This window comes from Achroia grisella, unplaced genomic scaffold (genome assembly GCF_030625045.1).
Source record: "Achroia grisella isolate CSIRO2021 unplaced genomic scaffold, CSIRO_AGI_Agris_v1 utg848, whole genome shotgun sequence".
Classification (NCBI taxonomy): Eukaryota; Metazoa; Arthropoda; class Insecta; order Lepidoptera; family Pyralidae; genus Achroia; species Achroia grisella.
In genome coordinates, this window is record NW_026713041.1 from 456,871 (window position 1) to 482,188 (window position 25,318).

At 37.6% G+C, this 25,318-nt stretch overlaps 1 protein-coding gene across 4 annotated transcripts in view; it reads left to right on the plus strand.

The window, feature by feature from the left end:
* Positions 1 to 25,318, plus strand: part of LOC131852376 ((Lyso)-N-acylphosphatidylethanolamine lipase) — a 29,985-nt gene that overhangs the window by 4,107 nt on the left and 560 nt on the right. For all 4 annotated transcript variants that reach the window (XM_059203049.1, XM_059203050.1, XM_059203051.1 and 1 more), the window contains 5 exons: positions 4,382 to 4,458; positions 16,246 to 16,452; positions 21,490 to 21,664; positions 22,130 to 22,402; positions 24,422 to 24,608. In XM_059203049.1, coding sequence (XP_059059032.1) covers positions 4,382 to 4,458; positions 16,246 to 16,452; positions 21,490 to 21,664; positions 22,130 to 22,402; positions 24,422 to 24,608 — 919 coding nt within the window. The remainder of the gene's footprint in view (positions 1 to 4,381; positions 4,459 to 16,245; positions 16,453 to 21,489; positions 21,665 to 22,129; positions 22,403 to 24,421; positions 24,609 to 25,318) is intronic.

Genomic DNA, 25,318 nt, shown 5'->3' on the forward strand with positions numbered 1-25,318 from the left:
TCGGTAGAAGGTGTGCATTTCCATGCAGCGACTTGGATGAGATTGGTAAATTGTATTACTGCTGATTCAATTTCCTCCGCTTCTTTGAGTCTAACATTTACATTGAGGTGTTCTTCTATGTATTCTCTGAAGGAGGACCAATCAGTACATTGATTGTACAATCTTGCAGGTGTCTCAAATTCAATAATAGTTGAGCTGATGGTTAGTAAAACCGGAGTATGGTCAGATGATCCATCAATACACGACTCAACTTTCATGTATTCTTTGGAGAGTCCTTTTGTTATGAAAAAGTCGAGTATGTCCGGGATCCGATTGTGATCAACAGGCCAGTAGGTTGGTTCTAGTGGTAAAATTGAGCTTAGCTTATTTTTGTCCATACACAGCTTTAATTGTCTCCCTCTAGTCGTTATTAGTCTGGAGCCCCAATGAACATGTTTAGAGTTCCAATCACCTCCTGCTATAAAACGATTTCCTAGACTTGAGAAGAAGCGAGAGAACAAGTCGGTGTCCATACGATGTTTTGGTGGACAGTATACAGCAGAGACATTAAGGTATCCACATCTGTCCTGTATTGCGACTGTAGTAGCCTGGATCTGTTCAGTTTTATATTCAGGTAGTAGATCATGCTTTATAGTATTCCGAATAATTATAGCTGATCCTGCATGTCCCGTACCATCTGGGTGGTTTGTAGTATATATCTGGAAACCTTTGATTTTGACGTTAGTTTTGTCTGTGCAGTGTGCTTCAGATATTAGGACAGCATCTAGTTTGTGCTCGGCCATTAGTATCTCGAGCTCATCTTTATTTGGTGAAAGTCCGTTTATGTTCCAAGTCGCTAATCTTAGTCCAAGGCCTGTTACCCTTGTAGTTTGGTTATGAGTGTGGTCATGAGACTCATTAGAGTACCCATTTGTTGTAAGATTAAGTCGAATTTCTCGTTTTGTTTGGTGAGTAAAGTTTCTAGTACAGTTAGGTTTTTGTTTACATTAGGTGTGCTATTTTCTTTGGTCGCTGAAATCGGTTTCTGTTTATCTGATACGTTTCTAGTAGCTTGGGCGTAGGAGAGTGGTTCATTTTCTTTCTGCGTAGATGAAGATTGTTGGGCAGTATTTTTACAAGAATTTTGATCTTGGATCGCGAGACTTCTAACAGCTCTTCTGTGACCGTACTTGTTAGTTTTTCTGGCAAGTATTTCCTTGTACACCTCACAACCTTTGTAGTTTGCGGGATGAGACCCTTGGCACAGCGCACATTCGGCTGGTGTGTTTCTATCGCGTTTTGGACAGTCTGAGGTTTTATGCGCCTGTGCACATTTTACACAACGGTAAGGTCTCATGCAGTAATTCTTTGTGTGCCCATATTGCTGGCATCGTTGACACTGTACAATTGAACTTTTCTTCCTGGGATCCTCAATGATTACAGACTGGTGGTAGATATACTTGATTTCTTTAGCGGCTTTGTTGTTTACACTAGGCAAGAGATTCACAAAGAATGTTGACGTAGGTTTCTTCTCTGGACCATATCTGGAGTTAATGATTTCCCCAACAACACTGTTTCCAGTTTTTTCAATTTCTTCCTTTATCTCACTTTTGGGTGTTGTGTGATGAAGATTCCGAATGACAATACGACAGAGCCGTTCTTCCTTTTTGTTAAATGTATGACCAATTAGACCATTTTCACGAAATTTACTGATGATTTTTTTGTAAGCTTCCATATCCAGGGTGTTAATTCTTAGTTGGTTTCTGTTTGAAATCCGATATGTGAATGCATTTTTATTAGCAACAGATTCCACGAGTTCAGTTAATTTATTGACATCTTCTATACCATACAGTATTATCGGAGGAGGCTTGCTAGATTTTGTTTTTGCGGGTTTCTCAATTGTAATGGGTTCTTCTGTTAAGTCGATTGGTAATTGGCTGAACATGTTGCTGGTGGCTAAGCTCTCTGGGGAATCACTGATTTTTTTCCGTTTCAGATTTCTAGTACCTGGTACTCTTTGCCATGAAGGTGGGCCTCGAGGGCTTGGCGATTCTCTTGGTGGTTCTTCCACGGTGTGTGAACATTCTGGAGATTTGCTTCCCAAAGAATGACTTCTAGGTCTGGTAATAAACAGACTGCGGTGAAAGGCCTGCTGAATAAGTTTTTTGCTGCCAGTAGTATTCACTGTAATGGAAGCCTGGTCGCCTACTTCCATTAAGTCTTCGGTAACTAATTTCACACCCTCCGGCCCGGGTACCGGAGAGCGCCGGGGGTTAGCCGGATCGCATGACGTACAATTGCTCTCATTATTTGACATTTCCATTTAAGAGGGGGGTTGGGAGAAGACACTCATACTACTTTCCCAGGGTAGTATTGCAGCTATTTTTAGGGGGCATTTAACTCCCCTAGGTCCGCTGTTGCCCTAAACAGGTTAATTAACCGCCGCCTGCGGCTCGGCGTTGACGAATTTTACGGTTGACTTTGTTTTCGTCGTTCTCAACCGACCCTCCTCTTTTCTCATCCGGGCTTGGGACCGACAATGGCAGAGTTAATAGTATAGTTATTATGAAAAGGTAGCTTAGAAACATACAGAGAAGCAGACACTTTTGCTAATTTCTGATATCTATTTTAAATAATTTATTTATTAACAGTACAATACATTGTTATAATTTATCCTTAAAGATAAGGTACAATTGTATGAATTAGATGAATGGCATTGAAAAATATTCATATATTAAAAAAAATACAACTCACAATATGTCTAATCACATAATTAATGATATTAGACAAGTGATAGACATACATTATGTATAGGAATTCAATGTATAAATAGATATAATGATCTACCTAGAGAATACACACAATATGAATGTCCTTAATAACATAAATTTGTTATCAATTTACTAATCACATTTTTCTGATCTTTGCACATTGAATCATATGCTTAATCTAGATATTAAGAACTGTAATATTTTCTATGTAGTGTAGACATTACTCATCAATTTATATGCGCATAATAATGCCATCTTGACTTCTGTCAAGTCCATAAGACAGAATTCAATACCATCAATCCTGTTGATTGGTTGGTAGTTTAATAAGTAGATATATTTTATATCCTAACAATTTCCCACATATTTGTTGGTGTAAGACTGACTGATATATTATATTTATCTTCTCGATGAAAATATTAACATTGTATTCTATGTATTCTTAAGAACAATAAGTACCTACAATCCTATTAAAAATATCACGTTTTTCATTATCATTTTTTCAAATGAAGGAACATTTGAAAAAATGATAAAATGTGATATTTTGTAAGAAAAGGAGAACACAGTTTTGGTTAAAATAGGTTTATAAGACGTTTTTGTGAATAGGGAGGTTAATCTATAACCATTATTATAGGTCAAGCCATTAACCTATTTACCATACTGGCGCCATTTGGGATGAATCCCGAAAATAATATAATGGGGAATAAATAATCAAACTAATCATTATAAACAATTTTTTATTATATTAATTTGGGAATATTTTAGCAGCTATGATTTTACCTTTACCTTGTTTTTTTTAAATTATTAAATTATTTATGTGACGTATGTATGTAGTACAAAATTCACACGGGGACACGAGAATCAACATGTTCGTAATATTAGTAAGAAAGCAATATCTTACAAACTGAAAAAAAATATAACTCATAATAAGTATTCACTAACATTAATATTAATATTGCTCAAGCTGTCAATACATTTTCATGTTAGTATTAATTTGCATTTAGAATTAGAATATTGCTACTAAATATGGTGACATTTATGTTCACACAAAATACATACAATGAAATTTACATATAAGGCCGCGTTCACATTACCATATAGTCAGCTGCCGACTAATGGTTATAAACTCGAAAATCTTACGAACAACTAATCGAGATGTTTTGCTCCTCGTATTTATAATTCCTTCTGTGATGTATCCAAATACCCGAAATTATATCATTCGAAAATCATTTCCTTAATTCTGATTTAAAAATGTTACAAGTCTGTAATAAGTTCAGTCTTAAATTTTGTTTTTAGTTTTTAATTTTAGATCGTAATTAATGGACAATTAATAGTATATAATAGAATAGTCTAACGTAACTTTTATCGGAATTATACATTTAAAATTAGACATAAAAAAATTAAGTATATTGTGTGTTTGGAATTGGTGAATAAAATACGTATTTGTCTAAATTATACATAAATATACTTACAATAAACGTATAAATAACATGAAACTTTAGTTACTTGGTTGTAGTTATTTTTTCATTAATGTGTTAAACACCTGATGCATGGAAAATTAGTAAACAGCGGAAATAGTCGGTGGCTGATTATACGTTGTTGTGAACACACCCTAATGTTTTAATTATTTTTAGCTGGACTGGAGGATGGTTCAGCTGGACTCGCCAGTCGGATACCATGCTACGGAACATCGAAAAGAAAATACTATCATGTAAGTTTTTTATATACTTATATAACTATTGGCCCGACCCGGCTTCACCCGCTTCATTAATTTTAATTACATATGTCATTGTTGTATATATATATTCCAACCATTCATACCACGCCGTGATAGTGTTTATAAAATCGGTGTAGTGGTTCCAAACTGAGGTTTCCTCATGACAAAATCCCTTCTCTCTATAATATTAAGTACATATAAATAATTCATATACTAGACTAAAACTTTTTCAATTCCACGTTGTAACATACATATGTCGGTAAAAAAATATTTTATACCAAATAACAAATTAATATATTTACGAATTCCCGAAATAATAATATTATACAATTGTAAATAAGCGTGAAATAAGTTTACAATCGTTTGAATTTGTTTGAATGAGTTTTTCTATTGCTACCGAGGCTTTATCTGCCAGAATGTGGTTTAAAATTATTATATACTATCTATCATATGCCAATGGATGATGATGGTAATTGCCATCATCCATTATCTATAGAATATATTCTAAATTACCATTTATCTGCAGTGAGATATTAATTATTTGATATGTCATGTTTGGTAGTATGATATGGATATAGAACACGTAGATATAATTGTAAATAAAGGCATTTGAATAATGTCCGTTGTTATGGACTGGACATTTACCATGAATAGCTAAATAATTGGTCTTCCAAGGCCGTCACAATATACATTTTAGCGTAAAATCACTAAATTACAAATCTAAAAATGAACGATAAGATTGCTCATAAAGAAAAGTAATCCTACAACAACTAATTAAATACTAATTATTTGTCTGATCCTCATATTTATATCTATACATCTATATATAATACCATTTCTACTTAACATCAATAGAGTGTTAAGTCCGCGGTATGTGCGTATTATTCGCGACTATTGTAAATATTTGATTATTGTTAGCTTAATAAAATTTATAATTGTAGTAGTTTCAATTCCCTAATAGGTAGAATTAAATATAATTGCATTGTATGTAAAGTTTAAATTAATAAATAAAGGAGCGAGTAGAGGTGGTCTTTCGCGCTCTCCGTCCCGCTCGCACCTATGTGCGTAACACAATCGTTACCTAGTACGTGACACGGTGCGAGCGGGCGGAGTATAAATATAGGTGCCGAACGCGGCACAATTCATTCCGCTTCCATCGCTAGTACAGACCACCGAACTCTGCTCGAGAGGATAATTACACTTGTCTTTCTTGTTTCCACCTGCACCCGCAACCTTACAAACAAGTACGGGGAATAGATACCCGTACATCTGGTCCTTCGAGAAGCCGGATTGTTGGAAGAAGAAAGCAAGACCATCTGGTCCTTCGAGAAGCCGGATTGTTGGAAGAAGAAAGCAAGACCATCTGGTCCTTCGAGAAGCCGGATTGTTGGAAGAAGAAAGCAAGACCATCTGGTCCTTCGAGAAGCCGGATTGTTGGAAGAAGAAAGCAAGACTGCACAGAGATCAAGATCACAGATGCCAACAACAAGAAGCCAAAGAACAGCCATGGAAGCTCAATCAAACGAAGAAAACACCGCCGCCGTCACGTCGCCTGTCGCCGCTACACCGACCGTCGCCGCCACTACGTCGCCTGCTGCCGCCACTACGTCGACCACCACGACGTACACGTCCTCGGAACCTACTGCTACCACGGAGACTTCCGCGGAGACTTCTGCGGAGACTACCACAACAATTCCAAGGGCGCCGCGCACCACAGCTTCAAAAAAGAAGAAAGAATTGGCTAAAGCCCGAGAAGAATTGCTACGCAAGGAGGTAGAACTGGCCGCCGCACGCGTCGCAGCATTGGAGGCAGACACGGACGACGAAGAGGAGGACGAAAATGAAGAGGACGCCGCCACATTAAGAAGAGAGAGGACTACGGACTGGATTCGCCGGACGAGCACATTGGCACTCACAATGGAGCCGCACACAGAGAGGACGACCGCCGACTTGCATCAGGGGATTAATATCTCATCGATACCCGCCGGAGAGGGAACGAAAGCGCCGCAGCCGCAGCCGTGCAGCGACGCATTCCGACGGGACCATGCAAGCCACAACGGTCCGAGGGAAGACTCCATAGCACCGATGATGCCAACGAAGAAAGAAGAGGATTCACTGAAAGGGGGCATCGACTATAAGGAATTGGCGACTGCAATGACTATGGCAGCTCGCGCAATTCAGCCCTCCACAGTGCCGCGAGTCACAGAACTACCACCCTTCAACGGCGCGTCAAGCGAATGGCTGCCCTGGAAGATGGCCTACGAAGAGTCTGCGGGGCAGCTGACCGAGCAAGAAAACTTGGGTAGATTACGTCGGTGTTTAAAGGGTGCGGCCAAAGAGGCTGCACACTGTCTTTTCGTTGGGGATACGTCTGCAGCAGAAGTAATACAATTACTTGCTACGAGGTTCGGCCGTCCAGGAGCACTCGTGATGGCCGAGATGAATAAACTTCGTGCGCTGCCGCGGCTGTCAGACAACCCCAAGGACATCTGTCTATTCGCATCCAGAATAGCCAATGTCACTGCAACAATTCAAGCCCTGAAGAAGAACCACTATTTGTACAACGAAGAAGTGACAAGATCCATCACGGAGAAGATGCCTTCTGCGCTACGATTCAAATACTACGACTTCGTAGCAGAACAGCCAGCTGATCAACCGGACCTGATAACGCTCTCCAAGTTCCTGCAAATCACCGCAGCCAGGTGCGGTGACTTCGCACCCGCCGAAATAATAGTAAATGAAGACCGGCGGGAGCCAGCAACGAAGAGAAGCGTGAAAACATACATCACGCAGGAGAAACCGACTTCACCGCCGTGTCCGACGTGCAACAGGGAGGGACACGCACCACCCGATTGCATCACTGTGAAGAACGCCGAGCCACAAGCAAGATGGGAGATAGCAAAAAAACACAGGCTATGTTTCCGTTGCCTGAGGATAAAAAGATTTCGTCACAACTGCAAGACGAAGAGATGCAACGTTGGTGGGTGTACACACCTACATCACCCACTCCTGCACGTCGACACCATAGAGAAGAAGGACAGCGAGCCCTCCGATGATAAAGCAGCCGCAGTCGTCGCGTCTGCGAGAGAAGATAAGAAGATCGCATTCCTCAAGATAGTGCCGATACAAGTGATCGGTCCCAAAGGAACGTGCGATACATACGCACTCCTGGACGACGGCGCAACGTGCACCATCATCGAAGAAGCAACAGCGAAGCAAATCGGCGCCACTGGTCCTCCCGCACCCTTCTACATAGAGGCCGTGGCCGGGACACGCATAAACGCCGATGAATCGAAGCTTGTCCACTTCACAATACGGGGACGAAGATCGGAAGATCATGCCGTGTCTGCGCGAACCATGAAGAAACTACTGTTATCTCCACAAACAGTATCACGCAGCGCAATAGAAGACTGTCCACACTTGTACGATATAATAGATCAGCTGACATATGAAGAAGGTCAACCGACGGTTCTGCTGGGTCAAGACAACTGGCATTTGCTGCTCGCACATGAAGTCAGAAGAGGCAATAAGACACAACCGGTCGCATCACTCACCGACCTGGGTTGGGTGTTGCACGGCACGGGAGCGGCGAGAGCGAGACAGCAAGTGCACAGAATCAGTCACTTAGTCGACGGGCAAGAAAATGAAGAATCCATAGAGCGATTAATGAAAGAACACTTCGCTCTCGAATCACTGGGCGTCACACCGAAGCGCTCATACAATGAAGAGGAACAACGCGCGCTGAAAATATTGCAAGAAAAAACTCGCCCGTTACCGGCGGGAGGCTACGAGACCGCGTTGCTATGGAAACGCGATAACGCAACGCCGCCGGCTAACTACGACTCAGCAATGCGACGCCTCGAGTTAATTGAGAAAAAACTCGACAAGAATGAAGACATGAAGAACAGATATAAACAGCAAATTACCACGCTGTTAGAAAGGGGATATGCAGAAATCGCCCCACCGGTGAAGACTGAACGAGTATGGTACCTGCCACACTTCGCTGTCATCAACCCACAGAAACCGGACAAGCTGCGCATCGTGCACGACGCCGCCGCCAAGACAAGGGGCATTAGTCTCAACGACATGCTGCTGTCGGGACCCGACCTACTCCAATCACTACCTGGGGTCCTCATGAGGTTCCGACAGCGCCGTGTGGCGGTCACAGCGGACATCAAGGATATGTTCATGCGTGTCACAATACGAGAAGAAGACCGAGACATGCAACGGTTTCTATGGAGAGGAGATCGACGCCAGGGTCCAGCTGTCGAATATAGGATGAAGAGCGTCATCTTCGGGGCCACTTCGTCGCCATGCACGGCGATATACGTGAAGAACAAGAACGCCGAACTACATAAAGAAGAGTTCCCGGAGGCGGCTGCAGCGGTGGTTGTCAATCACTATGTTGACGACTACCTCGCTAGCTTCGACACTGAAGAGCAAGCCGTACGAGTCTCAAGCGAGGTCGCCTACATCCACAGCCGGGCGAACTACTATCTTCAGCGCTGGGCATCGAACTCGCGCCATGTACGAGAAGAGTTCTCACATAGAAATGAAGAGAACATGGTGCAACTCGACGCTGAGAAGATACTGGGAATGGTGTGGCGGCCTGAGGAAGACAGTCTCGGGTTCAACTTCAACGGGAACAAACTTCCGTTACACATCATACGAGGCGAACGCACCCCAACGAAGAGAGAAGCCCTCCGCGCCGTTATGTCGCTGTTCGACCCATTGGGCCTGGCCACACCCGTCACAATACAAGCCAAGAAGATATTACAAGAAACGTGGCGCACGGGTATCGGCTGGGACACCGAACTGCAAGAACGGGAAGCAGCAGCGTGGCGGAGCTGGATATCGCACGCACAGCAGTTACCCCACTTGGTAATACCACGGTGTTACCCCGGTGTGGCGACGGCACATACGACGGAGCTTCACACATTCGTCGACGCGAGCTCAGATGCATACGCCTGTGTCGTATACTGGCGGGCCGTATGCGTGACCGGCGAGGTACGTGTGTCACTCATCGCAGCCAAGGGAAGAGTGGCCCCTTTGAACAAGGTCACCACTATACCACGTCTGGAGCTGCAAGCGGCCGTACTAGGGAGCCGCCTGTCACGCACGGCTGTCGAAGAACACGATCTGAAACCTGCCCGTCGTGTCTACTGGTCGGATTCGCGTACCGTACTGTCTTGGTTACGCACCGGGCCGCGTGCATTCAAGCCCTTCGTCGCTCACCGAGTCGCTGAAATTATGGAAGATACGAAAACGAACGAGTGGAGATGGGTGCCGACGGCCGACAACGTCGCGGATGATGCCACACGCGACGTACCACACCATTTCACTTCAACACACAGATGGTTCCGGGGGCCGCAGTTTCTATATCGACCAGAAGAAGAGTGGCCTCATGAAGGCGATTCCCACCATACGGAAAATACAAGCGAAGAGCGCGCCCACACAATACAAGATGCAACACGATTATCTCGAGCGTTGCCCGATCCCGCGCGATTCTCCGACTGGATGAAGATCGTCCGCAGTACGGCCCGCGTATTGCAATTTATAGATAAGTTACGACCACTCAAGCAACACTGCGCCGTCGCTACCCACAAGAGAAACAAAAAACATGAAGACGATCCCACGTGGCGAAGCAACAAGATAAGAAAACCAGGACCGTCGAAAAGAAAAAACGTACGTACGCCTGTGTGTTATATACCCATAGATACACACTACTTAGAACGCGCCCGTAGGCTATGGATCCGCTCAATACAGGAAGAGGCATTCAGCATCGATATAGCGGCGTTGCGACGCAATAAACAACTGTCGTCGAGTAGTCGACTTATACAGTTGTCCATTTTTATCGACGAAGACAATGTGCTGCGACTCCGCTCAAGGGTGTCGGCTGCCGCCGATCTGTCCGCGGAGCAACGGGAACCACCCATAGTCGACGGTCAACATGTATGGGTACGCCTGTACATAGCATGGGTGCACAGAAAACTTCATCACGGGGGCTTCGAAACCACTGCGAACGAGGTGCGTCAACACATGTGGGTGTTGCGCCTACGACATGCCGTTCGTAGTGAACTGAAGAGATGCCAAACGTGCCGCATCAGGAAAGCAGCACCAGCACAACCATCAACGGGCAACCACCCACGCAGCAGGCTGGCACATCATCAACGGCCGTTCACCTTCACCGGCCTAGACTACTTCGGGCCGATGACAGTGACGGTGGGTCGCACGCATCAGAAGCGGTACGGCGTGCTGTTCACATGTCTCACCACGAGGGCTGTGCACCTGGAGATCGCCGGCAGCCTCAGCACCGACTCCGCAGTAATGGCTCTGCGGCGCTTTATAAGCCGCCGCGGGTGCCCCACGGAGCTGTGGTCGGACCAAGGCACCAACCTCAAGGGTGCCGACCTCGAGATGAAGAAAGCAGCCGCTGAAGCCATGGAAGAAGAGTCGTCGGTGCGCTTTATACGCTGGCGCTACATACCACCGAGCGCTCCCTTCATGGGCGGCGCCTGGGAACGACTAGTGCGCAGCGTAAAAACCGCGCTGGCCGCGACGCTGCATGAACGAGCCCCGAAAGAAGAAGTCCTCCTCACCCTGCTGGTGGAAGTAGAACACACCCTCAACAGTCGACCTCTCACCCACGTGTCGACATCAGCAGACGACGAGGACGCACTCACCCCCAACCACTTCCTATTGGGAGGTCCGTCCCGCGTACCACTGCCGGGAGCTTTCGCTGAGGGCGATACGGCGGGCAGAAAGGAGTGGCGCGCCAGTCAGTGGCTCGCTGACTGCTTCTGGAGGCGCTGGGTAACAGAATATTTACCCCAGCTACAACACCGGCGGGAGCCCCGAGCTACACACGGAGTCATCAAGTTAGAAGACTTGGTGTTGGTGGCGGACGGCAACCTGCCTCGGAACTCCTGGCCGCGCGGCGTGGTGGTGGCTACGTATCCGGGACCGGATGGTGAAATACGGGCGGTCGACGTGCGCACTAACAAGGGGATACTTCGGCGGCCTACGAAGAAATTAGTAATCCTGCCAATCGAACAACGCGAACTCGAATTAAATACAGCTTAGCTGCGGCGGGAGATATGTTCGCGACTATTGTAAATATTTGATTATTGTTAGCTTAATAAAATTTATAATTGTAGTAGTTTCAATTCCCTAATAGGTAGAATTAAATATAATTGCATTGTATGTAAAGTTTAAATTAATAAATAAAGGAGCGAGTAGAGGTGGTCTTTCGCGCTCTCCGTCCCGCTCGCACCTATGTGCGTAACACAATCGTTACCTAGTACGTGACACGGTGCGAGCGGGCGGAGTATAAATATAGGTGCCGAACGCGGCACAATTCATTCCGCTTCCATCGCTAGTACAGACCACCGAACTCTGCTCGAGAGGATAATTACACTTGTCTTTCTTGTTTCCACCTGCACCCGCAACCTTACAAACAAGTACGGGGAATAGATACCCGTACAGTACTGTAAATCTTAAATAAATATCAATATAATATTACAAAAAAAATATTATAATTAATGTGACATTGAGTACCTAAGTAGTATTAACATAATAGTAACAACATCACCTGACCCTGCTTCGTATTAGAGGGGTCCTTTATTAGTCATTTCCTACATTGTGAATCTCCACAATGACATCGTACTATTATGTAATCTGTAGCTGTATCATACTTTTTATTTGTCTAAAATAAATAGGATAATAATATTTTCTTTAGAGAGTTACAGATTCTTGACAATGTATTTAAAAATGTAATTTGTAAAACTTAGGTATAAATGCTTTACGTTCTTAATTAAATAAAAAAAATTTAATGACTTAAAATAAAAAAAGTAAAGTAGCGATTACTCAGTAATAGCAACATTCCACCTGTTGAATAGTAGAAATCGCAGTGATTATTTTCTTACTGACCTTATCTGTAGACTTGAACGGTAGCATGAGCACATTGAGTATGATGCCCTTGAGTAATAGCTGGAATAGCAATTATGATTATTGGGTTACAAATTTTGGGAAATATTATTTACTGCTTTAACTTAAAAGTTGATTTGACAAAAAAATTTCGTTTATGCATTTATTATATTTTGTGCCTTAAATAGACCCGGAATGACTGTCTGAATAGAATTCTAAAACCTATAGCTTTCAATAATTTTCTCGTATTTAAATTTATACTCCCAAATATGTTCACAGAATACTGGCAATTATTTAAAAAATAATTTACACAATCCGTCGATTAAATAGAAACATAACATTTTTCAAAATTAGAACCTAGAATTGCCTCGTTTTATATAAGTCAATTAAATTAACCACGCCGTCTTAATCATTATCTAAATACTTTTAAAGTTATATATATTCTGTGTAAATTTAAAACTTTAAAGGAAAAATAAATTAATTAAATAAAATAAAATTGTAAATGCTTGTCTTATAAAAAAATGTACATTTTGAATACAATCTCGGCGCGCTAGTTAGCGGTGTTAGCACTCAAAATCACACTGGACTGCTAACACACAAACTACATATTGCCACTCTTAATTATGTATTTAGACCACTTCAATTTCAGTATAATATAAACACTTTATTATTATAATGATCAGCTGTTTTTGGGGTAAGCACTAAGCAGGCAATACTGGATAAGTATATACCTCCTAAAATTATATCCTAGGACCGTTAGTCAGGTTAGTTACGGCATCGTGTTTTTAAAGGGTAGCTCATTACGTAGACCTGACACGACACTACTACCATTAATAGCTTATCCACTCTCACCCTAACAATTTGGTTTGTTCGTTTATTTACAATATTGTTTTCTTATAATATTATCATTTACAACATGATATTAGACGGAAGAAACTTTTTTGATAAATGTATTTACCTATCTACTATAATATATGTAATTATCTAACTGCAAGAGTTTATATGATAAAAATAATTTACAATTTCTCGAAGTGTTACTACACGGTGTAATCTACGAACGGCACGTCTTTTAACGGCTTAGCATACCGCTTTACATCCCATGGTTGCAGATTCCATACCTCGGACCATACACACATTTGTATTACACACTATGATTGTTTATATTTTCTATGTTTTCTATATGTATGTAACATATATTTTGTAAGAAACATATATTTAATTATTTCTATAAGTGTCTAATAAACATGACACAAGCTCTGTTTAGTTTGGAACTAGATGGAGCTGTATGAACTATTCAGGATTATTATTATTATTTGTGCTAGCACTAATATAGAACCTTTTGGCCTGAATTGCGTAATTTGCAAAATCAGCAAGATGCCGACAGAGCATATGAAGGCCTACCGGGGGTTCTCACGGATACGATACTTTCGTTACCACAATACTTGGCAAATTGCACTCTATAATATTACTGTAGTAATTTTTCTAATTATTTTTTATTGAACATATTGTTCAATATCATCGTTGACAAGTTTTTATCCCATTATTTGGGCGGGCAGTATGTTATCTTATTCTACTGATCCATTAATTTCTACATATTTATTAAATTAAATTTGCAATTTTATTTCGTATCCAAAAATAATTTTTTTACAGCTGATTTTCATAGATTGGCACGATAATGGGATGTTAGATTTTTATGTATTTTATTTGTGTTTTACAATAACTTACATTTTCACTGATTTCAACGCAATTCCATTAAATTTATATTACTTCCAATTATTCACTGCGCGCCTCCGTATATTGTCGAATGACGTAATAACATAATGTATATTGTATATAATGGATTCGATTGATAAGATTGTATTTAGATAATTGTTAATATGCGTCATCATATAACATATACTATCGATGTACAACGATCCCGGAGATCCTTGAATATGTAACAATATAGCGGCATGCACCGGATTCGCGTGAGTACAATTATTGCAGGAGTTTAATTTTTTACTATTAAATAACTAACACGTTACGTATTTACTGAAAACGTATTTTTCTCTAGATGCAAGAGTTGTAAAATCAGTTTATTTCATTTAATAAAGGAGTTTATAAAAAAAATAAGTGTAGTTTAAGAAATAGCTAAAACGATCTATGGACATAAATGTTCGCGTATACTTTAACAAGTATGAATTACAACAGAGCTGTCTAAAGTAAGGACCGTAGACTGCATGCGGTTTGATCTGGCACAAATACGAAATTTCATTTTATAAAAGTCGTGGAACATCTACACGTATAATTTTATTTACATTCGTTCAGCCATTTATTACTAGAATCATAATGGATAAGACAAAATAACAAACACTTTCGGGTTTGTAATATTAATTCACATCCTGGATGCACAGTATTTTACTTTGATTACCACATACATAAATGAATTTATACCTATTTATATTTATACCTAACAAGAGTCATCCTGATTTTTTGCGAATCCTTAAACTACGCCAAAGAATAAATATATGGATATTTCGCGTCCCAAAGTTTTATTTTTCAGTCGGAATACATATATTTATGATTCCGCGGCCCTTCAACTTATTTTAGACTTTTTTTTAATTAACCGAGATCGTAACATGTTTGGACGGCCCTGGATTACAACATTCAAGGGCACTCTGACTAATGTAACGTTACTACGTCGCCGAATGACGAATCTGAACGTGACTGGCATATTTGAATTAAGGAAGAACGTTACAAAAACATCAATTTGCGGAGATTTCGTACATTTAAATAATAACACTACGGTATTTTTTTTTACCGGGTCCTAGGTCCACCAACATGATGCCCAGCTTTATGAAGGAGAACTACCTACTGGCCGATAGATGATGATTTATCGGCACTATTGTGGCAGATTGCACTCGTTAGTGCCGTGACCACATAAATATTTATTTGTATTCTTACATACATTACATATGTATATTATTCTATAAGGTATTTATAATACGGCAATTAGTAACCGGAATAAATGTGTACAATGAAATTGTACTGGATAAGAACCAAGTGTTCGTGTAGTATTATTTATTGATAATAATATGTTTTACTACGTTCTCGAGTATCATCTTACCCGCGATTTCGTTTTTTTGACATTAAAGATAGCTTGTATCCGTCCTCGATAATCAATCACTTGAAATTTTATTATGACCCATTCAGCCCTTTACTCGTTTAAGGTAACGGACAGACAGATGCAGTTTCGCATTTGTAATATTAGATTAATGATCTTTTTAATATAATTACTATAGTTTGTGAGTATAGATGAATGGATTGATGTTTATTACTTCTTCACGCAAAACCTAGTGAACTGGATTTTGAGGACACTTTACAATAAAATAGCGCTGTAAATCAGAATAACGCTATAAATTTCATGCGTATGAAATCGCGGGCACGTATTATACCACCATGTGGTCTCACAATTGTAACAAATTATTTTAGAATTATGTAGATAGGTTCATATGAATCACTGAAAGTAAATATCTGGTTTATTTCTAGCATTGATTGATTAACTCTTGCATCCGTTGTTTATCCCTTCATTGTAGACAATGACTGAAAGCAAGTTTTTAATTAGGTATTATTTCATCACGATTTTCAATCTTATTCGTCTACTGTCGAAATTGTGAGCACAGCTAAAACCAAATATGTCTTAAATATTAGGAATTTATCAAATGTGAAACAATCTCGCAATATTTCTGTCATATGAAAAACGTGAATTGGGATTCGTAACGTATAAATACGGAATACGTTTACTACCCGATTAATATAAAGCAATTATAAAAAACTTGTATAAGTTTGTAAATTGAACCCTCCACTTTTTTGCAGGTCTTAACACAGTATACAAGAGTTTCTACGTGGATATTGGATCGGTTGTGGGACAGAGTGATAAAATATGGACTATATCACTGAACGTCGAGTCGCCGAAGACTCCACTGGTGTTGCTGCATGGCATGGGCGCTGGTGTCGCGCTCTGGTGTCCAAATCTTGACGCTCTCTCCGCGAACAGGCCTGTCTATGCTATTGACGTTTTGGGTGAGTTTTAGTTATACAGGCTGTGTCTCATTCTCTTATCTCTCTTGTTTTGTATTAATGTGATGTGAGTCGATATGTTTTCAAATTTCATTCAAAGCCGGAAGTGGTTTGGTGCTTTTTTTATCTAATGCTGTTTGCAGCCGCTGGCCTTTACAGCGTCGCCGAACTTAAATTGGGCGAGTGCAGATGCCACACCAAATTAACGGAAGGTCTTATGGAGAATAGTGATTTTGTTAAATACCGATTTCAAATATCGCAAAGAACTCTTTCCTATCACAAAAAGATGATAATTTTTACATTAACCACATCCAATATTTTTAGTTCATAATTGGGTATTCAAATTATGAAACCAACGCATAATATTAATCTGCCAAAAGTATACAATATTGGCCCAAAAACCGAATAGAAGACGAATATTTGTGTCATCTCTATAACAAACATCCAAATTTATAACGTAGGATTACACTGTTACTTTTTTTAAACAATTCGAAAAGTGATTGTCATTTTATATTTTATTTTGACTGTATCTATTTGATTGTATTTAATCGACTACTTCATCTAAGATTACATACAGTCGTTACAGTTTTTTATAACACACATGTTGTTTCTTAGAATATCAACCGTCTAGAAGTTTCACAGCGTAACACTGTTACATCATAGCTAGTTTTAATTACAGTGTTTACAGCTTTATTGGTACATAATTATATCGCAATTCAAAGGAGTATTTAGATATTATTATTTTTTTACTTATATTTAACGTTTAGTTACAAAAACAACATTGATTTACTATATTTTATGGACTAATGGACTATGGACTGTGTGAAAGAAGATATGGTAAGAAAGGGAGTAAAGAATGGAAGAGAAAAACATATTACGCCGACCCCAAATAAATGGGATCAGGTAGAGGCAGATGATCATTATACTCGTATAATATAGGTATGTCACTTAATGGTTTATTTGTCTAACATTTCTATATTTATTCAATCAAAAGTTTTGTTTATGTACATTTGTGCACAGTCATTATGAATATTCAATGATAAAAGCGGCTGTCAAAGTCATTGATGTAAGTACATTACATGCAATATTTATAGGATTCTGTGATTCATATGCTGCTGTAATATCTTATATATATATATGATTCTTTTGTATGTATGTTTATCACCTAATTTCTCTTAAACTTAGTTGAATTTTGTGTGTATATTTCAATGGGTTCCTGGATATGTTGATAACAACAATTGCACCCGGTAGGCGATGTTGCAATTTTGGAAATGACAACGTCTGCCCGGGTCACTATTAGCAGTGGCACTCAATGAGGAAGTAGCCATTATTATTGCTAAAAGTTGCATATAGATGGCGTGATTGGTATCGATGGAATTCTTCATAGTTTTGCAAACGTTTTAAAAAACAAAACTGTGTTTTCAAAAATGTTTAATCAATTTTTAAAAAGTTATATATACATGTTAAAATGAAATAATGCGTTTAGAAAAGTAATTTTCATATATTTACTCATTTTGTTATTTTCCAGTACTTAATTACACTTTAATCAGTGCTAATATGGGGCTCAATGTTTTCAAAATGCTTTCATAGATGGCATTGTCGTCATTTGTATCGGCCTAATTAAATGTCTTTTTTATATTTTCCAATAATAAGCACTTAATATATTATTATTGTAAATTAAACATATAAAAAAATTTTAAGTAAATTAAAAATAGCCGAACAAGCAAGTAATACTATTTCAATAATACTTATGTATGAAGTGTTGTCATATTAAAAATAAATACATGTATTATCGATTTTTTTTAATAATCGATAACAGGATTTTATTACAGCGCATTATTCGATGATGCTTTTAATGAGTCGTTGTGAACAGTAAATTTTCATTATTATGTATTATAGCAGTGTTCCGTTTCAAAGAACGGAATATAGTAGTACATTATTAGTGTCGTTGGTTATTTACATTTGTACTGAATAATCGATTACATAATAATTTAAAATATCGAGTACGAATCGTAGCTGTCTTCGAATACTGGCAACTGGTAAGATTAAAATAGTATTTAAAAAAAAGAGAGAAATCGACCCTAACTCGAATACCATAAAGTTGATTTTCCTTTCTCATTAATATATCATAGCAGTTTGTTTTTAACTTGCGTATGACTCTGTGGTATGATGTTTAACGTGTATTGTTATTGTACGGTGCATACATTTCAAAAATTATATTTTAATGTAGGTACATACATTTCATACATGTCAAAAATTATCTTTTAATGTAGGTACACACATTTCATGCATGTCAAAAATTATCTTTTAATGTAGGTACATACATTTCTTTCATACATTTCATACATTTCAAAAATGATCTTTTTATGTAGGTACATACATTTCTTTCATACATCTCATACATTTAAAAAATTATATTTTAATGTAGGTATTTCTTTCATACATTTCATACATTTCAAAAATGAACTTGTAGGTACATACATTTCATACATGTCAAAAATTATCTTTTAATGTAGGTACATACATTTCTTTCATACATTTCATACATTTCAAAAATGAACTTTTTATGTAGGTACATACATTTCTTTCATACATCTCATACATTTAAAAAATTATATTTTAATGTAGGTACATACATACATTTCTTTCATACATTTCATACATTTAAAAAATGAACTTTTTATGTAGGTACATACATTTCATACATGTCAAAAATTATCTTTTAATGTAGGTACATACATTACTTTCATACATTTAAAAAATTATATTTTAATGTAGGTACTACATTTCTTTCATACATTTCATACATGTCAAAAATTATCTTTTAATGTAGGTACACACATTTCTTTCATACATTTCATACATGTCAAAAATTATCTTTTAATGTAGGTACATACATTTCTTTCATACATTTCAAAAATGAACTTTTTATGTAGGTACATACATTTCATACATGTCAAAAATTATCTTCTAATGTAGGTAAATTATCTTCTAATGTAGGTACATAACACCCCATGTCAGACCCCTTGTATTTGGAAGAAACTTAAAAATAATGCCAAAAATATTAGATGAATATATTTTTAATACGAATATTGTTTTATTTTTGTTCATCAACTTTATCCCTCACTAACAATACTAGTAGTAGTACATAACCTGGTTTATACCGCTAAAGATATTGAAAGATATACGAGTAATTCAGAATGGTATCAAATTCAAAATAAGCACACATTACTTGCTTAGATAACAGAGTAATATTACTCGTAATAAAAACATTTGTAACACCCATATGTATACTACGTATGTATAGTAAGTACTTACGCTGCGGCGCCGTGAGACTCGTCTACCTCATCTACTAACCAATAGGAGCGCGCCTCTCGTGTTTCCAGAAAGTTCGCGACTAACGGACGATATAGTAGTAAGGCAATGAGTGTCCCAGTGACATCATTATAATATTTTCTCGTTAAATTTTATTGTAATATACACAATTTTGCACTAAATAACGTGTTACCCCGTTACACATTTCTAATAATGAAAAACCTAGACCAACCCTGTTCACTTAATCTTACAAGATCTGACTTTAAAAATTACGATATCCTCATATAGCCTTTCATTTCCCCTTTCAATACTTTTTCGCATTAAAAAGTAGCCTTTCTCAGGGTCTACATTATCTGTCTACCAAATTTCAATTAAATCAGTTCAGTAGTTTTGGCGTGAAAGCGAGACAAACAGACAGACTGAGTTACTTTAGCATTTATAATATTTGTAAGAATATCGCTATTAAAAATAGGGGTTGGTGAAAGACGGGTGAAAATTTAGGCGTGTATGTATTTTCAATGTAAACAAAAAAATATTTTTTCGGGGTAGGCCACCCCTATGACTTAGGGGTATAAAAAATAGATAACAACCCTACCTCAGACCTGGCAAGTGTACATATCAAATTTCATCAAAATGTGGGAGAAATATGGCAACTAACACTGTGATACAAAATTTATATATAAGATATAGCGGAATTCTCATTAGGGAAAAGAGGGGTACATCGTAGAATACATGAGGTATATACCAGTAAATTAATTGTAGCTAAAACCAGTCGATTACACATAACGATTGAAATTAGCCCGATTTTGATACGTACGAGTATAAAAGTATCAAAATCGGGCTATACGTAGCGCAGACGCGTTACAACATATCAAAAAAATAGGCATGGAATGTAAAATAAACCATAACATAATAGGTATATACATTGGCACATAAGCCATATCTGCAGAGTGTCGGCTAACGATATTATACCTACACATTTACATTGAATCTTGAATCGTCCCTAATGAGGTACACGATACAGTTACCTACATATCTATTATATACATATCTTTGCAAAACAGATGTCATGTAGACTGAATTCACTGCCATCTATTTTCATGCTTTGCAAGCACCCACTAGTAATCCGAACTGCTTCAGATCTAGCGACATCTAGCGGCTACGGTGGCGAAATAAAATAGCCCGAAGAATAGCCCGAGTTAGGAAGGAACCATTTTCTTGTATGGGACGGGGTATCTGTATGTAATATTATGTTATCTGTGCTATTAGTGAATATAATAATATGTTTTACTATTTTTTGCGTAAAACGTGACTATTGAATATCCGTATTAAACCGAAAAAAATTGAATTTATTCAGTTTTGTCTTGGTTACATATAAAAAACAGTATAAAAAATTATTTGAAATCCGAATTGCGATTAGATTATAGAATAGACCCGCATGTGCGTCCATCAACTTGTTTGCCATTCCATTTTCAAATAAACGTATCATTTAAAACAATTATAGGTTTTAAATATCCATACTAAACGGATTATTATAATTCGGTTTTGTCTTGATTACATTTTAAAAGAACAGTATACAAATTAATTTGATTGAAATCGAAATTGATTTTAGGCTCCAGAATAGACTCACAGAATAGATCACCTTGTGTTCCATTCCATTTTCAAATAAACAAGATAAGTTTAAAAAAATATTTTATGTATATTTATATAACTAAAATCATATAGGTTTCGGCCGAAGCTCCCGTCCGAAATTCTCGGATGATGCGGAGAAGGCCGAGGCGCAATGGGTGGAGTCGGTGGAGGAATGGCGCCGGGAGGTGAAGCTCGAGGAGATGATCCTACTGGGACACAGTCTAGGCGGCTACTTGGCGACTGCTTATTCTATGAAGTACCCGGAAAGGTAACATTAAAAAGTATTAAATTCCAGAGATAGATTAAAAATGCGCACGGTACCACAGTCCCTGTCTATTATTTTATGGATGACTACGGGTACAGCTACCCGCGTGAAATTAGTAGCTTATGTGTAATTCTGATGTAAAAGATATTTTTTTCTTCTTTAAACATTTATTTATTTGAAATATTGAAATATGACATTCCAGTACTACAAACCCATATTAGGTGTATAACAGTGAGAATATAGTAGAATGCAGTTTTGAATATATTGTCTGTTACAGTACTTCTACGGTTTGTCTGTTAATGTATTACCCAAAGACTGTAATCAGTGTCATGAAAATATATTTTGCCTAAAGTAAGCGTTATCAGTAAGTAATATAGAAATAATTTATGTTTAAAAAAATTGATCCCTACAATAATTGTAAAGTGCAAAGAGTCGGAAGTTTGTATTTCTTTTTATTCTCCAATATAGAGTGCGACACTTAATCCTCGCCGATCCGTGGGGCTTCAACGAGAAACCGTCAAATGTATACGAGAAGTACCAAGTACCATTTTGGGTACGCGCCGTGGCCACCGTCGTGCAGCCGTTCAACCCTCTGTGGGCGGTCCGCGCCGCGGGCCCGGCCGGCAAGTGGCTGGTCAGCAAGACCCGCCCAGACATCTCTAGGAAGTATACCAAGTATATTAAAGACGCTGAAACGATTATACCGGAATACATCTACCAATGCAACTCGCAGACGCCAAGGTATTTTATAATCATATTTTTTTATTTATTTTATAACCTAATATCTATTTAAAACCATCAGTTAAGGCCACAAAAAACCGATTATAACAGCAATATTAAGTACTAGTCGATCATATTTATATAAATTATGGTTCTATGGTTCAAATTCTATGTGTATGATTAATTTTAGCATTCTGCACACGTTCTCTATCTAAACCATACGTGTGCGGAATTTCATAATCCTATGTCCGCGCAAATTTCGTAAAATTTTATCTTCACGTATAAAAAAAATCCTATTTAATACAAAAATAGAATTATTAAACAGAAAAACTGTTTGGTAGTTTGTCTACAGCAAAAGCGCTTTACACTAACTTATATTATATGTACGTATTGAAAAATAGGATGCAATATTATTTACAGTCTCATATTATACGTTTCGAAGATCGTCCCGTTGTATAATAAGTATTCAATATCATTTGTGCCATTGTTCTGTGCTGTAATTGCTTAGCACTTATGTAATTAAATATTGATACCGTCACAAATCTATTTTAAGTATAGATAATATAGCTGTTATAACAATCAATATAAATACCTAAGAATATATTTTATACATAATTTACAACGGGTATGTCTGTTAATGAAGAAAATATATATTGAAAATATATATTCGATGAGTTTGTATTCACATGTTTCGACTTGTAAATGTGAACTTAAAAGGATTATCTAAAAGAGCAACGCACAAGTTTCTTGCTAGTTCTTCTTGTGATAAATAATAAAAAAAGTGTTATGACTATTCAAAAGCTTAAATTAAGTTTATTTGAATAAATGATTTTCTATTTTATATATAAAAATTTTACGAAATCGATGATTGTCATAATTAAATTTAAAAGTAGGAAATCAGTTGAGTTTTTATATATATATCGGCCCAAAATATAATATAGATCTATAATTATGTACGTAAAGAATAAATGTAGAATTAATTATTTATTTATTTATTTAATCTGACGGCTTCGTTGGTCTAGCGCTTAGCCTCCGATGTTCGCAAGTTCGATTCCTCGGACATACAATTACTTATATTCATGAGGATGATTATTTGTATGTATATTTATGTATATATTTACAAAAAAATGTCCCTGTGTATTAATATCAGTTGTGTAGTACCCATATCACAAGCTCTGCTTGGGACTAGATGGCCCTGTAAGAATTGTCTAGGGTTATTATTAATTAAAAATGTTGCAAAAATGGTGAAAAGCATTTTAAAATCTTAGTATTTTCACATCTTACTCTGTTTAACGAAAGAGAATTTGTCGAATCAGATTTTTTTTAATAAAAAGGACTACATTGACCCTGATAACAACGTGCATGTTTATTTTAGCTCGTATTGAAGGTAATTTTTGCGTATTCGACAATTAGTTAGGGACCTTTGGCCACCCGAACCTCTTTAGTATATAATATTATTAATTTTTATTCATAAAATACTCTTTCTGATCCTTCTTTACTCTCATGCCGAACTTGAATACAAACAAAATAGAAAATCAATAAGAGTAACCTATTAATAACTGTATAACTCAAATAGCTAGCCGCACGAATCCACGCACATCCGTACCGTAATGTATTATAAGCGACGTAATGTGCTATAAGGAATTAACATTAAAACATATTGCAGTCAATGAAGTCAAGCAACACTTTCTTTGTTCGTATTTACTCTAACATTTGCCAGATTTTTTTGGAATTTAGTTTACTTGTGACAAATAAAAAACAAAATTATATAGTGATATTCTTTATTTTTATATCTTAAACATATTTTTATTGGTTTATAATTTTAATTATATTTAGAAAAATCAATACAATTATAATAGTAATTAAAAACGGTGAACTCCCTTTTTATTAAATTAGAGGTACGAACGTTGCGTGATTTAATAATAAAAAACTGAGCACGGTTAGTATACGGGACAGTCAGTCCCGCCGGATTATAAAATAAACTATGCTTGCCGTGAGACTAGATATCCCAGTGTTATTTATTTATTTCATTTTTTACAGCGGAGAAAGCGCCTTTCATACATTGATGCAAGGGTTTGGCTGGGCGAAAAATCCCATGGTGAAGCGATTCGACAAGTTAGACCCTAATCTTCCGATCACCGTGCTCTATGGCTCGAGATCATGGGTAGATAACTCCACTGGGCAGTTGCTCAGCGAATATCGCCAGTCTGACAAGACTTATGTCCAGGTAATAAGGTCTAGTATAATCTGGCAACGAACTAGAATTTTAGGTACACTGCCTCGATGTGCCGTGTTGGATTACAATGATTGTTTTTTTTTTTGTGTGAATAGATATAAATGTTATTTTGTCCATATAGTAGGAGTGCTCACTATATTCTCTCTAATTGAATTTAAAATGAATCTGTGTCTCCAATGTACAAGTTCAATTGAAAAGAATAAGAGCTCAGTTTTTTGTCAGTTCTTTGTATGTCGAAAACACACCGAGCTGACGTTATTATAATAGATCTACGTGAATAAAGATATTTTGATTGAATTCATTTGGATATATTGTTATATTTTTACGGGTGATATCATGCTCTCGTCTGCTTTATCGGCGTAACGCATAACAGAATACCAGTATAGGATGATAACATAAAGTCAGGTCAGTCAAAACAAATAACTAACGCCCGAACCTAACCAAATCAAACCGAAGTTTAGAATCATGGTTATTTTAACAAGTGACTAAGTATTTGAGAAAATATTTCGTCAATGAAAGTATGTTGGTAGAAACTTTTGAAATTACACCACAATTATTGAGAAAAGTAAGGATATTTTAGATATTAGTAATGAGTATTAAAATCGAACGTATGTCCCAATTTTAATATTAATAATTATGTATACAATACCCGATAATGATAGTATGGTTTCACTTCGATAACATAGAACGTGTTTTGATAA